General features: G+C 49.2%; 3 protein-coding genes across 4 annotated transcripts; 1 reads left to right on the top strand and 2 right to left on the bottom strand.

Moving 5' to 3' along the window:
* Positions 1-40: 40 nt before the first annotated feature.
* Positions 41-10,732, bottom strand: LOC6525508 (brefeldin A-inhibited guanine nucleotide-exchange protein 3). 2 transcript variants are annotated; one of them, XM_015190826.3, is made up of 9 exons: positions 10,513-10,732; positions 9,774-10,057; positions 8,917-9,050; positions 7,751-8,391; positions 7,374-7,694; positions 6,040-7,318; positions 5,610-5,977; positions 5,115-5,550; positions 41-5,046 (listed from the first exon to the last, which is right to left on the bottom strand). In XM_015190826.3, the coding sequence occupies exons 2-9, from the start codon at positions 9,856-9,858 to the stop codon at positions 2,146-2,148; spliced, it is 6,165 nt and encodes a 2,054-aa protein (XP_015046312.1). In that variant the 5' UTR covers positions 9,859-10,057; positions 10,513-10,732; the 3' UTR covers positions 41-2,145. The 2 variants fall into 2 exon arrangements, with proteins under 2 accessions (XP_015046312.1, XP_002101343.1); XM_002101307.4 differs by lacking the exon at positions 10,513-10,732 and adding an exon at positions 10,220-10,406.
* A 773-nt stretch (positions 10,733-11,505) lies between these two features.
* On the bottom strand, positions 11,506-12,711 carry LOC6525507 (malignant T-cell-amplified sequence 1 homolog). The gene is made up of 4 exons (XM_002101306.3): positions 12,583-12,711; positions 12,369-12,521; positions 12,010-12,312; positions 11,506-11,757 (listed from the first exon to the last, which is right to left on the bottom strand). The coding sequence occupies exons 1-4, from the start codon at positions 12,591-12,593 to the stop codon at positions 11,676-11,678; spliced, it is 549 nt and encodes a 182-aa protein (XP_002101342.1). The 5' UTR covers positions 12,594-12,711; the 3' UTR covers positions 11,506-11,675.
* Positions 12,712-12,857: 146 nt separating this feature from the next.
* On the top strand, positions 12,858-14,439 carry LOC6525506 (cell cycle negative regulator roughex). The gene is made up of 2 exons (XM_002101305.4): positions 12,858-13,124; positions 13,219-14,439. Exons 1-2 carry the CDS (start codon positions 13,103-13,105, stop codon positions 14,193-14,195), a joined length of 999 nt encoding a protein of 332 aa, XP_002101341.1. The 5' UTR covers positions 12,858-13,102; the 3' UTR covers positions 14,196-14,439.
* The last annotated feature ends 252 nt before the right edge of the window (positions 14,440-14,691 follow it).

The raw sequence follows: 14,691 nt of genomic DNA, 5'->3' as shown, positions 1-14,691 counted from the left end.
CTGCAACTCCGCAATAAAACACACACACCTGCCATTGAGATTTGTTTAGTAAAGTTGCGAAAGCGTTGTGGAGTCGTTTATTCTCATTCATTCATGTTACAAATGCACTCTTGGAGCGTTTTAGTTATAGCCTAGTGCGATCGCGGTATTTTCCTCATTTCTTCTACACTTTCTGCGCGCCTCTGCAACTGCACTCTTCGCACTTACACTTACAAGTCAATAGAAAGATATAGATTGAGAGAGTCGAGATGGGCAAGTAAATAACACAAGTACATGGTTCTCTATATTATATATATATATGCATATAGTATATATATACACACATGTATATATACATACTGTATACTGTATACGACGAAGCGAAAATAAATGTATATTTGTATAGATTTATAATAATAGTATATGTATAGATTTGTAGCGCTGTTGCTAATAGTTTTCACATATAAAAATGTTTCCTTTGTTAGACATTTACAACATTTATATCCAAGTGGCAACTATAATACATATAAGTACATTTATGTATATCAATATATAACTCTTTAGATCTTTTTATATAGGCATATAACTGTACGTAGCTGTCTGTATATATAGGTATCGGTATCGGTATCATTATTAGCTGGACGCGGACAGAGGCAGGAGAATCCGGAGTTCTAAATATGTATGTATATATATATATATATGTATATATGTACTGCCCGATTCCTGATCTGCTGATCTGCTCCGATCCCTGATATTACATATGTATGTATGTATGCATGTGGCATGTGTGTGAGGGCGTGAAAATATAGGCTAGTAAGCTTTGATTTGATAGTGCAGCAAGGTGGCTAGAATTTGTTTCGGTTACAATACTTCCGATATTTTTCCATATTTTTTTCTCTTAGGTACGCACACTGGTACAAAAGTATGCAAGTATTTGTTTAAAGGCAGCGCGGGACTACTTGGACACACATATGTTTTGTTTTGCTTTTCTTTTAGTATAGGCTCTATGTGTACGCGTTTGTGATCTAATCGTTAATGGTGGTAATCGTGGATTAATGGGCGGCACTGATTTTGTGTTAGTTAACATTCGCTATAAGTTTACATAGGTTACACTCTTAATAAATATATTTATATATTTAATATAATTTAATATATATGTATATATAATTTACTGATTTTAGGGCGGGGCAGGTGCTCGCTGATACATCTTTACAATATTAGAAGTCGAAAAGTGCTGGGAAAGGGGGGCGTGGTTGGGGCCTAAGAGGGGAAAGGTGGAGCAAGGGGTGGTGGGGGCGTGCAGGGGCTAAGTGTGAGAAAGTCTTGACTAAATGTAATGTACAGGACTACGTTGTCTACGCTTCATCGTCATCTTCATCCTCTAATCACAAGACGATATCCTACATATCTGATATCCTTGCAATGCATCGACACTGTTGTACTTTCGATAGATTTGCTTTGTTGTGCTGGCATGTTGAGCTTTTACTTTGAAATGGTTTGCCTGCTGTGCTGGGGAACCGCGGGCGAGAGGGATAAATGGAGAGTCTGCGAATAGTGTGACCAACGTTGCTAGTAAGGCATGACAATTATTCATACATCATATAGGATGTACGAAGAAAACAAGAATCTGTTTTAGGTATTAAACGTATCTCGAAAATTTTAAGAACTGTAATACCTGCTTCATTAGTCAATGAATAATACAATATTTGAATACTTTCCGTAACATCGAGTTAGAAGATAATACTGATACTGATAGCACTGCTTTTGATTGAATCAATCTTAGGTCATGAGGTACAGATATTCTATAAAGTTCACTGGAGTATAACCACTTACACACCGCAAATATATAGGTTTTGATAACATGAACAACACGGACTACATTTTCACTTTCTAGGGCAATACCCATTGATATACACTTGTGATATATAGTTGGCCGCACTGAAGCATCAACCCTCCACCGACGGAGAGAGACAGATATAGAGAGTGAGACAGACAGAGAGAAAGAGAGAGAGAGAGAGAGCATGAGATGCAGACGTAGCTGTAAATTAGCCATTCGGGAGCAGGAGTGGGATTACTTTCGGAGGACTTCTGGAAGGAGGTGGAAGGATCCATTGGTAGGGGCAGGGGCTGCGCCTACAGATCAAAATAAAACTCAACAAGCATGGCCTAAAACTGGTTGACCTTCAGCTCGTTGCCCTGCAGCTGGACTAGACGGAAGGCCTCGCGAATAGTCGGTGTCATTAGGAGCTTGAGGTTCTCCTCGGCCTCGCCGGGCAGCGAGCGCAGTAGCTCCATGGAGGCCACCACCAGTTGGGCGAGGGCAGCCCTCTTGTAGTTGGAGTCTTTGAGGATGCTGCTGGCCCGCTGCTGTTCGATTTCCGGCGAAATGGACTCCGCCTCCGAGGACTTGGCCTGTCGATTGGTGTCGAACGGATTGCTGCGGCACTTGGGCTGAAACTCGCTGATCAACGTGGTCATGGTCACATTCTCCTCCTCCTGCAGCTGGACGCACTTGCTGGGCGAGGTGCTGCTGCCGGATCCGGATCCGGAACCAGAGCCCGTATCTGTCATTTCGGCATCTCCATTTCCGTTGAGCGAGATGCACATGGGCTTGGTCTGCGGATGGTGTAGTAGTTGCGGTGGCTTCTGGCGCAGCTTGCCCGACCCACTTTCGATCTCGTGAAGGGCAGAGTTACTCAAGTACAGCTCACATACCAGATTCCAGGCGTCCTGCAGGCAAAACAGATATCGCACAAAGTTCTCCTTCTTCTTCACTGTGGTGGTGTTCAGGCGGGAGCAGGACTCCAGAATGAAATTCAGATCCTCGGGTCCCAGATTGTACACAACAATGTCGTTGAGATGCGAGTCCACCAGCGCAATGTAGTAGATCATCCACGAGGAGGTCATCTGCTTGTACAGATTCGCGGCGTACTCGATGTTCGACACCTTCTGCATGAGGAACTTGAGGCCGGGTCGCGAATCGAACTCCAGGGCGGACATCAGGTACTGCTTGACGCAGCGCAGCAGAATCTCCTTGGAGCGAAAGTCCAGGTCGTAGTCGTGACTGGGTGAAGCCGCCGAAGCTGCATAGTTGTCGAAGATGCAAGTGGACACCGCCTGGGGGACACACTTCAAGCGCGACAGAAGCAACTTGGCCACCAGCTGGAGTAACATCTGGTTAGCCAGCAGACCAACCACTAGGTTCTTGAACGGAATCCGGATCACAAAGTTATCCAGATTCGAGTTGAAGCCATTGTTAAGCGGGTACAAGAGAAACGAGTAGCTTCGGTCGTCGGACAACTTGCACTGCGAGGCACTGGGCGTGGGCGCCTGATTCTGACCCGGTTCCCGCTGATTGTCGGACAGGAAGACCTGCTGCGCCAGCGCATATATCCTGGCCAGCTCCTCCAGGCTGCTATCCCGCCGTGCAGCCACCTTCACGTTAGCGCAATCCCCGTAGAAACTATTCGACTTCTCGTGGAAGGCGAACGAGAGCTGACGCAGCGGAGCAATGGTCACGGTGCAGGCGCGGTGGATTGCGGAGCATGCGATCATCCACTGCGATTCATTGAAGAGCATGCCGGTGGAGAGGATCACGTGCTTCAAGCAGGACACCGATATCCTAGCGATTGCCTCCTGCGACTGAGCAGCACACTCGATGAGGACCAGCAGCAATTGCTTCAAGGCCAGCGTGGCCGAACCCGAGATCTTGGTGGGCGATTCTATAAGGTTCGATCCACCTCCTCCCACACCTGCGCCGTTCTTCTGCTGCTCCTCGCTAGCGGAACTGGAGCTGCTGTCGTACTGCTGCGTGTAGCCACATCCGTGATCCTGTACAGACGGCGACTGCTGCTGCTGCTGCTGCTCCCTTTCGATTCGTTCCGTCACGAATTTCAGCTTGGAGTACAGCAGATTGTCCGCCGGATGAACTATTTGCGCTAAACGTGTTTTGGTTCCCGCTCCTAGGCGCCGCTGCTCCGGCACCGATTTCTCGATGAACTCCACTACCAGGTCGGTGGTCATGCAGCAGCAGTGTTTGAAGTTCTTCTCCACAAGCTGCCAAGAGGAGCCCGTTTTGTTGATGTACCGCAGCCAGTCCTGGATCATCGGCACCAGCAGATGATTGATGCAGTAGAAACCGAAATCGATGCCCGGGCTGGCAAGCAGATTCTTGAACAGCTTGAAGATCGTCTGCAGGATGGGCGCCTGGTGGGAGTAGGGGCAGACGATCAGCGAGTTTGTGAGTCCGTCGAGCAGCAGGAACCAAACTTTGAGCACACCCGACGGCTTGTCCATCTCGTCGATCTTGACAATGGTGTCCTTATCGATGTGCAGGGACCGGTAGGAGATCATGTACTGTTCGTTGCGCGTCTGTAGATAATCGTTTCCGAAATAGGTAAAGTTCTCCATCGAACTGGGTATATTCGCGTCGATGATGTGCGTGTACGAGATGCCCTTGATCTTGTATGTGGAGTGGAAATTGGGACACTTGGGCATACTGTGCATGAAGCCCAGGATGCTGGAGCACCGCTCCAGGAAGCGAAGAGTCTCGTGGAGAAAGTCCGTGGGCCGGAAGGTGTTATCCTCCTCCTGCTGGCCACCACTCGATCCAGTTCCTCCAGCTGCACTTCCACTGCCACTGGAGCAGGCATTGTTATTTCCTCCACCGGAAATCTCCAGATAGGACAGCAAGCACAGGATGCAATCCAATCCCGCGTTGGCGAACACCAGCGTGTTGTCCGAGTCGAGGAACACCCGAAAGATATCGATGATGTTGCTCATGTTCAGCATCCGGCTACGTGCATTCCGAAGGGTACCGAACAGTGGTCGCCATCCGGAACGGATCTCTGTGCGGTGCGCCTCCACCACCTCGTACAGACAGGCCACGATCTGATCCTGTACATCCACATCCGTATCCATGCTCAGCAGATTCTCGAAGGGCTTCAGCAGTGCCTCGTTGAAGTGGAAGTACGGCAGCTCCGACTGCTCCACCAGAAGCGCTGTGATGATGTCGTGGATATACTCAATCGCTCGCTTCGAGATCATCCGATCCCGATGGCAGGCAGCCTATGAATTAGATAAATATAAATAATATGTCAATTGATCAAACAAAATCCCAAAGAGGGTGTACTCACATCCATCAGATGCGGTCCTGTGATGGCCCAAACTTTGAGTACGTGCAGCAGCGGTCGTGAGCTGCGAAACACCTTGAGCGTGACATCGCCAATGCGGTGGAGGAGCAGCGACATGGGCAGCGAGTCCAGCTTCTTCCAGCCCTTGCTGGGCCACCAGATGCGACTGCCCTTGCGCGCCACCTGGCTCTTGTACAGCTGCTCCCTGGAGGCGCGGCACAAATGCTTGAGGAACTGACACAGCGAGGGCAGACTCAGCCGTTCGGCGGCGTCCCCAAACAGATTTTCCGCCTGGTGGGACAGGGCGCAGAGCACCTTGGAGGTGTCGCTCTGACTCAGCAGCACTGTCTCATTCGTTCCCGAGTAGACCTTCAAGATGGATGTGATGTTCGTGTTGGGGCTCTGCATCGGCGCCTGCAGAAAGCTGTACACATCCACACTGAAAAGGAATATGAATCAGTATCTAATTGAAAAAGTATGGGGCATACTAGCACTTACCAGGTCTCGTCATCATCGATGGGGATCGAGGACAAATTGAGCTTGTCCTGGGCATTGCCGTTGCTCAGCTTCTCGCCCGTCTCCAAGTCGCGGCGACTGCTGCCCGGTGAGGCGGAAATGGCCGGATTTTGCATGCTGAAGATCTCATGCTCCAGCTGGCTGACATGACGGCAAACGGCGAAAATGCTGGGCCAACAATCTGCACTGTAGCTGCCCAGATTCAGGCCACCGGTGAGCACCACGTCCATGGACATGGCCTGGCTAGCGGAGATTCGCGGCCCGGAGGTTTGGCAGACGTTTGAGGCCAGCAGGTTGAGTATCTTCCCGGCCAAATGCTGCAGATTCAAACTGTTGCTAAGCGTGGCGGCCTAAAAATATGCGACATCTTGGATGAGTAATGAACTAAATATGATTTGAATAGAATTCTTACCGAATGTAAACCATCCAAGCACATGGCATACAGGGCCTCTCCATTCGATTTATTCGCCTTGGCCTTCACCCTCAGTGTTCGCTTAGACAGGGCCACCAATTTGTTGGAGGCAGAACTGGTCTGCAGATCGCCCAAGCCGGAACTCAGCACGATTACCATCGAGTCCCAGCAGCAGGTGAGCAGGCGGCGGCACAGCTTCTTGGCCGCCTCTCGGCGCTTGTCGTGGAGCTGCTCCTCCTCCTTGTGCTTCACATTGGCCGTCTGCAGGCGCTGCCACTCCGACAGCATCTGGGTGGCACCCAGTCCTCCGGCATCACACAGCATGTCGACGAGGGCGCAGCGCGGCCCAAGGCCTTCCAGCTGCTGGCGGGGCATGGCCTCAAGGACATTGCAAACTGTCACCGATTGGTAGAGCTCGCACAGCCACGGAGAGGAGAGATAGACAAGGACACCAGTGTTCTGGACTGAGGTCACAAACTGCTGCTCCGACATGGGCACCAGGATATCCTTGTGGGACATGCCTTGGGCCACCTGCTCGTAGTAGCCGGCCCGCATCAGCTGCAGACTCAGCAGCAGCGATGAGTAGATCGCCAGGTAGATGCCGTCCGCATTGATGGCCGTCAGGTTGTAGTCAAAGTCCGAGAAGTTCATGCTGTTCTCCTGACAAACGGCGGAGGCAAACTCCTGCATCGCTTCGTCCAGCTCCACGCAGCTGCGCAGTCGCAGGAGTTTCGGCACCAGATCCTGCCTTAACGCCCGGGCGAAATCCCGAGCGTGCTGCCGATCATTGTCGCTATCGGTTCGTATGGGCATCACGGGCGCCTCCAGATGCGAGTATGGCCAGCGGTTCTCCACGCGGGACGTTTCATCGCTGGAGCTGCTTGGATCGTCGTCTTCGGGTCCCTCTGTATCCCCGGAGCCATTGGAGGCCGCATCCTGCTCGTGCTGCGGCTCACCCTCGCTCTCCGATCCCGAGGAGGTCTCAAAGACAGTCTGCCGGAACTCCACTATGGCATCTCGATACGGAGCTGGCAGGCGGGCCATACTCTGATAGGTGAGTGGACCGGAGTAGTCCGCATCCTTGAGCAGGTCGTGCCGCCCATTGACCACCTGGACGATCTGGTCGCTGATCATCGACTCAGTGAGCTCTCCGCTGCAGAGCACTTGCAGGCTGTCGAGCAGGGCCACCATACACTCCACGCTCGCCTGTAGACTCGCCTCTGTGGCGGAACCCACGCCGCTGGCGCCATAGGCACACTCCTCCATGGCGTCCACCAAACTAAAATACAGTTTAATATACGTTATGCATTTTAAAAGCTGCACAGTAAACTTACAGCCGGAATAACGCCATTTCATCACTGCATCCTTGGGCGGTGTTTTTGTCGACGTATAGAATCACCGCCAGGTCGATGAGACGCTCCGGACTCTTGAAGATCTCCCTAACGCAACGAAGTGGCTCTGTGCGATTTTGGGGCGCTGGCAGCAGAAGCATTCGATGGAAGAGGGCCTCCAGCATGGGGCGCAGTGATCCGTGGGCTCCGGCAATCCGGAGTAACTGAATGGCGGTCAAATAGACGCAGCGAGCTTGCGGGCCATCCAAGCCTGGGCCCGTGAAGAAGCCACGTGCCTCGTTCTCTATCATGTGTAGGGCATCCCTGAGAGAATATAGAGATTTGTAATATACATTCTGAAAGATTTAGCTTTTACTCACTTGTAGGTAAACTTCTTGTCCAGGTTGATCCTTCCTGGGGATCCCAGTGCCGCCGCCAATGTGGGGCAGAACTTCTGCCAGAGGAACGAGGTGAAGTGCGGATTGGCATGTACATTCCGGGGCAGAGCGGAGCTCAGCGTGAGGATGCATTCGGTGAGGTACAGCGAGCTGTGGTTTTCGCACTTCTTGTTCGGCGAGGCATTCACGTTGGGCTCCACCAGCCGGCTGCAGAGCCACTGCATCACCGGTATGACCTCGTTGTAGACGGCGGAGGCCTGCGTTTGGGTCATCAGGCCGGCGGGTGCCGTCTTTTTGACCTCCTCGGCCTCCTCGATGAGGAAGGCACAAAACGTACGCAGGCACTGGGAGGCGGCGGCCAGTGAGGCGGCCTTGGTGGCCCGCGAGCCCATCTCCCAGCACTCGCCGCATCTGGAGAGGATCTCGATGAGTAGGCGGCCGTTCAGGGTGCATGCTGGCGAGCAGGCCATCGCCAGGAAGAGCCGGAGCACGTTGACCACCGTGTCCTCGCTGCTCGTCGTGGGCAGGATGCCGTTGGTTGCCCTCAGGAGCTGCGATGGCAGCCACACGGAGTCGTCCTCCGGCTCAAGGCCGATGTAGAAGCGTTCGTCCTTGATAACGCGCTATTGGGATGGCAAAGCAAAGGAAAAACAGGATTAGTAAGGGGCGGTAGTAAATATATAGATAGTATAAACGGAGAACTGGTAAATCAAGGATAAATTGCAGGAATCTAGAACATGTGAATGGCAATGGAATAGCGAAATGGGCAAGCAAATCCGGAATTATTGATTACCATGTTGTTAACCAGTCATAAACAAAAGTCACATCCGACCCTTGAGGACTCCCAGCAATTAGCCTATTCCGCCTGTTGCCCACCAATGCCCCAATGGCCCACATATGCCATATTCCATATGCCACATGCCACATGCCATCTCCCATGTCCCAAATCCCATTGCCCATTGCCCATGTCCTTTGTTCGTTGTTCGTTGACCAGTGTGTGCATATGGAATGATAAATCCGTTTTGTGCGCCGGAAGTTCCGGCCGGAAAATGTGTGTCAGTGGTTGTTATGGCCATTGTTTGGCCCACAGTCCCATTACCATTTAACTGCCCCTTCCGATAATCGCCGTTTCCGGACGGTGCACTTACATGGAGGCCATTGAGTCCCATCGTGATAAACTTGGGCCGCTTCGTGTCCAGCGCCATCTGCAGGGCGGTAAAGCAAACGGAGCGCAGCTCGTGCGACGGATCCCGGTGGATACCATGCTGGCGGTACAGCTTATCTGCAGGGTCAACAAAATTGGGTCATTAGTTAGTGGGTATTAGTAACATGTATCTGCGCAAATACTATCTTTATCAACTGAAAATCGCACTGTAATATCTTCTGCTTCTCTTAGAGCGCAAAAAGTTATATTCTGAGTCGCTGGCAAAACGTTGCGATTAATGTTCATCGCCGTGGGCACAAGTATGTACATATGTATGTATGTAACTAATGCAGCCAGTAAAATCAGTACTGATAAGCGAGCGGAAGCGGTGCGGGAACCCATACGCTCCACCATCCGCAAATAATTGCCTATTTTTCTGAAACGCCAACGCAGGCAAACACAAAAAGGTACTACAAAATCGGACTTTCAAAGCATAAAATAAATTATAAAAAATAAATATAAGAATAAGCATTTTCAATTTACAATTCACTTATTTCCAATATAAAACCTTATAAATGAAAATGAAAGTCTTTGCCGAAACTTAAGTGCCGCGCCGAAAAAGCGAAGGGCATTGCACAAAGGAAGTGGCAACTAACGGTAAACAACAAACATTTGGCGGCAACAAAAGTAGCCAAAGGGCAAGGGAAAGCGAGAAAGGAAGTGAGGAAATGGCAATAATCTCGTTCGTTCGCCCGCTATCTCTCCCTCTCTCTGTCTTTCTCGTTTTCACCGTGCTAACTGTAAACGGAGTTCACACAACTTGCAAAAAAAAGAGAAAATAACAAGAAGAAGAAAACTCACCGTAAGCGATTTGCGCCGTTTGCCGCAGCGCATTGTGTTTAGTGCCCGTTGATTCCTTGATAATGAGCAAGAAAAGGTCCTCCATATTGCCCGTCTCTTTCTAGGCCTCACTGCTCGGTGCGGCGACGGTAGTAGTTGTGTGCGTTTGTGTGGGCCAAAAGTCTCTCTGCTGGTGTGCGTGCGTTTATGTCGCTGCTTCAGGCAATTCCTCTTGCTGTGGTTGTTGCTTCGCCCTTGCACGCCATCATTGGTAGTAAAAACAGCAACAACAACTCAATTAGCGCCTAAAAAAATTGGTAGTAAAATCAATACAAACGAAGATAATAACAATACAGCAACCGTGAAGGATTGTATATATATATATATATATATATATATGTACATATGTTATGTTGCCGCCATATGTATGCTAACACACACGCATACACACGCAAACTCGCACTCACACATGGCGGAAAGTTTCAATGTGGCGTTTTCGCGTCACGTCACTTTTGCACTTCTCAAAAACTTTCGCACACACATTGCAATTGTGCACCTTCGAAAAGTTCAAACAGTGTGTATCCGTTTTCCTTGAAAAACTTTTCCCACTTTCACATACACACACGAACACACACGTACAGGCGAACAATGCACCAGGCAATTGCAACGGTACTTATTTTTTTTATAAATTAAATCCATATGTCAGGCGATAACCACAGCCCACAAGCACTTGCCACTGCGATTACTCATCGGAAATTACCATTTCTTGCAATGGAAGTGGTCCATGGTCCTTGGTAACGGTATCCAGCCACCACTTGTGGTTTTTCCCCTATGTTTTCAACCGTTATTCCGAACTTTACTTTCTGTGTTTTTTTTTTGGTGTGTTCTTATTCCTCTCGCTTTTCCGGGGGAAAATGCGCTGCACTTGCCGTTGGATGCGACAAATGCTGTGTGACGCGAAAGGAAAGCACTTTCTCCATTTACGGCGGAGTGCGCACGGAGTTCCGTTAGCAATGCGCATGCCTGCCAATCAGGCAATCAGCTGTTCGATTGTACCGTTTATCGGTCAGCTGAAAGTTTGGAAAAACTAGGGCGGCAGACAGTTTGATTACACACATTACACGATCCCAGGAAAACCTGTGTAGTTTCTATACATCCAGCAGCATAACCATTTGGAAAATCACACACTTCCATTGACGATGCACACTAATGTTGCCACAAAGTATGCTATGGTATTGAATAGAGTCAAACGAAAATAGGATTGCAAATTTTTATACAAAAAAGACTTTGTTCCTTGTTTTGCGAAGCTTTATTTCATTTCACTGGAAGTAAAACAACTAAACACTAAACTGTGTACATTTAGTTACAAGCTCTTTTTTGTATACATTCTTTTTTTGTATTCACAAGTGCCCAAACATCAACTATAACCTTGAAATGTTTATAATAGTGGTGTGCAGCCCTGGCAAACTTTAAGCTGCTGGCCATGTTTCGTTGATTCTTCGACTAATCAATAAACAAATGGAGTCACAGTTACGGGAGTACAGTCGAAAGTAAAGTAAGTGGTAACAAAATGAAGACCGCCAAACAGAAGACTTTTCAAAGGTTCAGTCATACCTGTCCACATCCGGATAAAATGCTCAAACTTAGATCCACTGGACACCTTTCACTGGGACCGTTTCCACAGGTGGTTGGTTTCCGTTTCCAGTTCTCTCGCTCTCTCTCTTTCTCTCTCTTGCAATCTCTCTCTGCTCGCTTTAAATGCCATTAATTATATTTCGCATTGATTTAAATAGTTTAACTGACAGAGTAAAATTAGGAGAGAAAAAAAAATAATAAACAATATTCAGTTGCGTATATCAAAAACCATTCTTTGCTCTCATGACATAGAAGACTAAAAAGTGCAAGTGCAGATTCCTATTTCGCCTACTTCACGGGCTTCGACTTCCACAGGCCGTCGTTGAGGAAGTGGTACGTCTCGATGCCGATGCCTTTGTTCTTCGCCAGACTGTGGAGATGTCAAGAGAAATGGTGGTTCATGGTTTAATCAAATGTCAAAAATAACCTAACAGTTAGGAAATATGAAAGTTTCTCAAACGCGTTTCCATTAAGAATGATTCTTTCACATCTGAAGCTTGCAAATAATTTCCACAACCCGAAGAAGTTAGAAAGCAATAACCATTCACATTTCGACACACAATTATGAATGTAAGTATAAAATTGGATACTTTAAGATTAACTTCTAAGTAAAGGCACTTACATTTCCTGCGTGGATAGCGTGAGCAGTCCGATGGCCAGGGCGTGCTCCTTGCCCTCAGCCATGATGGCCACCACGGTGTCCTTGTCGGCCGGCGTCATGCAGGCGCCTGGGGAAGTGAGGCCGGGACACATGACGTTGGCGCCGCTCAGTACGAAGCGGATGGCGCCTTTGTCCACTTGCTGCATGGTGACGAAGTAGGGGAACTTGTGCAGGAGCCGCAGCGTGGGCATCCAGGGGCCATCGCGGTGGCGGAAGAACACCTGTTCGCCGGCTCCATTCAGCAGCAGTTCGATGTGGTCATGGCTGGCGGAGTAGCAATGGGATATGAATGGTGTTGTGCGGTGTGAGTAAGTACTTACCATTTGGCGATGCGGTACGAGTCTTTCTTGGGCAGGATCAGGTCAATGTGGGACTCCAACTTGGGATATGCCTCCAGCAACTTGGCACGTATGCCCTTCTGCACCGACGACTTCAGCTGCTGAATGCTGGAAATGCTGTCCTTCTCCTCGAATCTGCACAGTTTGTGGGGCTATGGTTAGTCTGATACCGCCATTGCATCCATGGCATACGTACTTTTTGAACATTTTGCACGATTTCCTTGCGTTCTTTTTCCTGGTCCGGCGGTGCCAATCGCTCTTCAATGTATGACAGAAGCTATCGGTTATCGATTTCAGCACGCGCTGCAGTGTGACCAGATTTGCGCAAAATACCAACTATCGCTTGTGAAGTGTGCGTGCGATATATGGTATTGAAAATTTACATTCGAATATGATAACAGAGTATTTGACTTTACAGATTGAAGTAATTGCATTGTATAATAGCTTATTTGACTTAACAAATTGTAACCGGCACAAAACCACTTACTTAAAGATTTTCGGTATACCAGAAGCCGAGTTATAAGTAGGCGCTGATCGCTGACCTCTGAACCGATAGCTAGCGTCACTTTCAACACTGGCCGAAATGGCACATTAACAAAACATTTGTTGTATCAACAACATCGTGTCCGAGTCGAATTGTATATATTTTGTAAATTATTTATATTTTTATAAGCGTACTCGCATGAACGCCGCCAGCGGCAGGTATATCGCAGGAAATGAACGCTCCAGAAGCACACAGTAAGTGGTAACAGCTGCATACAATTGGGCTCAATAGGAATCGCATCATGCGCATCAATCGCATCATTTGCTCATCCGTTTCCTTAATTTGCAGAGAAGACGCCATTGGAGGTAATCCATGAGTTCATCAAGGGCGTGGATGATGGCACCATACGCCGCGATCTGGCGGAGGACTGCATCCTCAGCTACTACAGTCGTAATGTGCGTGGCGCCAAGGCCATCACCGGATTTCTAAGAGCACAGTTGACAACGCGCTACAAGCACGACAATTTCGAGGAAGCGGAGCGTGTGGCAAAAGGCGACGAGCTGCTGCTGCAGGCACGCTTCGGCAGATCCTTTGACGCCGCTCGTCGTCGCATCTACGAGGAGAAGGAGCGCGATAGCGCCACCACGCTGCATCTGCATGCGGAGAGCGATGACGAGGGTGCAAACGAGGAGTTTTCCACATCCCTAATCACGCCCCCTCGCCCCTCGAGCTACAATTTGAAGTCACTGAAGTATGTGGAGAGCTGTGGCCTGTTGAACAGGCGCGATGAACATGTCTACGGCGGCCTGGACTTGGGCGAAACATGCGCCGTTCACCTCACTCTGGGCTATCGACGCACCCAGCTGCCCGGCGGTCAAGTGAGCGGCTTCGAGATTTGTCTGGCTGTATACGATCGGGGTCTAACGAACCTGAATCGATCCACTCTAGCTCCGCCGCAATTCGGCATTTCACTTCCACGACGGTCCCGCTGTAATGAAACTACCGATGATGAGGCCGATGCCGAGGAGGATTCACAGCCGCCCACATCGAGGCGCGGCGTTCGTCGTACTTTATTTACCGAGGAGAACACTCAGGAGGAAGGGGATCGCGATCCCGAACCCATTCCCGAGGTGGAGCAGGAGCAACCAGCACCGCAGGACGCTGAGGAGTCGGCTCGCGAGGCAGTCAACATCGTCGTGGACTTGCCCACACCCCTGGAGATGACAAGCTACAGCAGCTATACACCAAGGAAACGCCTACAGACAACCAATGGCAACGAAGTGCCGCCCAAACGCACACCGGGACGACAGCGGATGCGTTTCTAGACCAGATAGATCTTTAAGCAGCTGTAGTCATTAATTGCTTTTCCCAAATCTACGTAGCACAATTCTTTTTTTGGACTTTCGAGGATACCCCACAAATTTCCGTAATTATTTGAAGACTGACTGATTGCAACCGTTATGGTACCGCTTTCAGGGACGCCGCGTCGCGCTAGGCTAAACTACAATATGTATTGTATTACATAATCCCTTGTATTTATTTATGTATTAAAGTTCAATGTTAATTAAAGCCAATCTTTTGAAAATATTCGCAAAACTGATCAAAAATTGTACGTAAATGCAGACATGTTTTTGCATTTCACATACAATTTGACTTTACACGACGTTAGTGGTTGGTGCGTGTCTCGGCTTAAGTTTACACAACGGCAATGGTTGGTGTGTGCCTCGGCTTGAATTTACCCTGCTTGGTTTGTGCCTCGGCTTGAGTTTATCCTGCTTGGTTTGTGTCTCGACTTGATATTGTCCAAATGCAATGGTTGGC

This window comes from Drosophila yakuba, chromosome X, assembly GCF_016746365.2.
Source record: "Drosophila yakuba strain Tai18E2 chromosome X, Prin_Dyak_Tai18E2_2.1, whole genome shotgun sequence".
NCBI classification, from domain to species: domain Eukaryota; kingdom Metazoa; phylum Arthropoda; class Insecta; order Diptera; family Drosophilidae; genus Drosophila; species Drosophila yakuba.
This window is presented reverse-complemented; position numbering and strand designations above follow the sequence as displayed.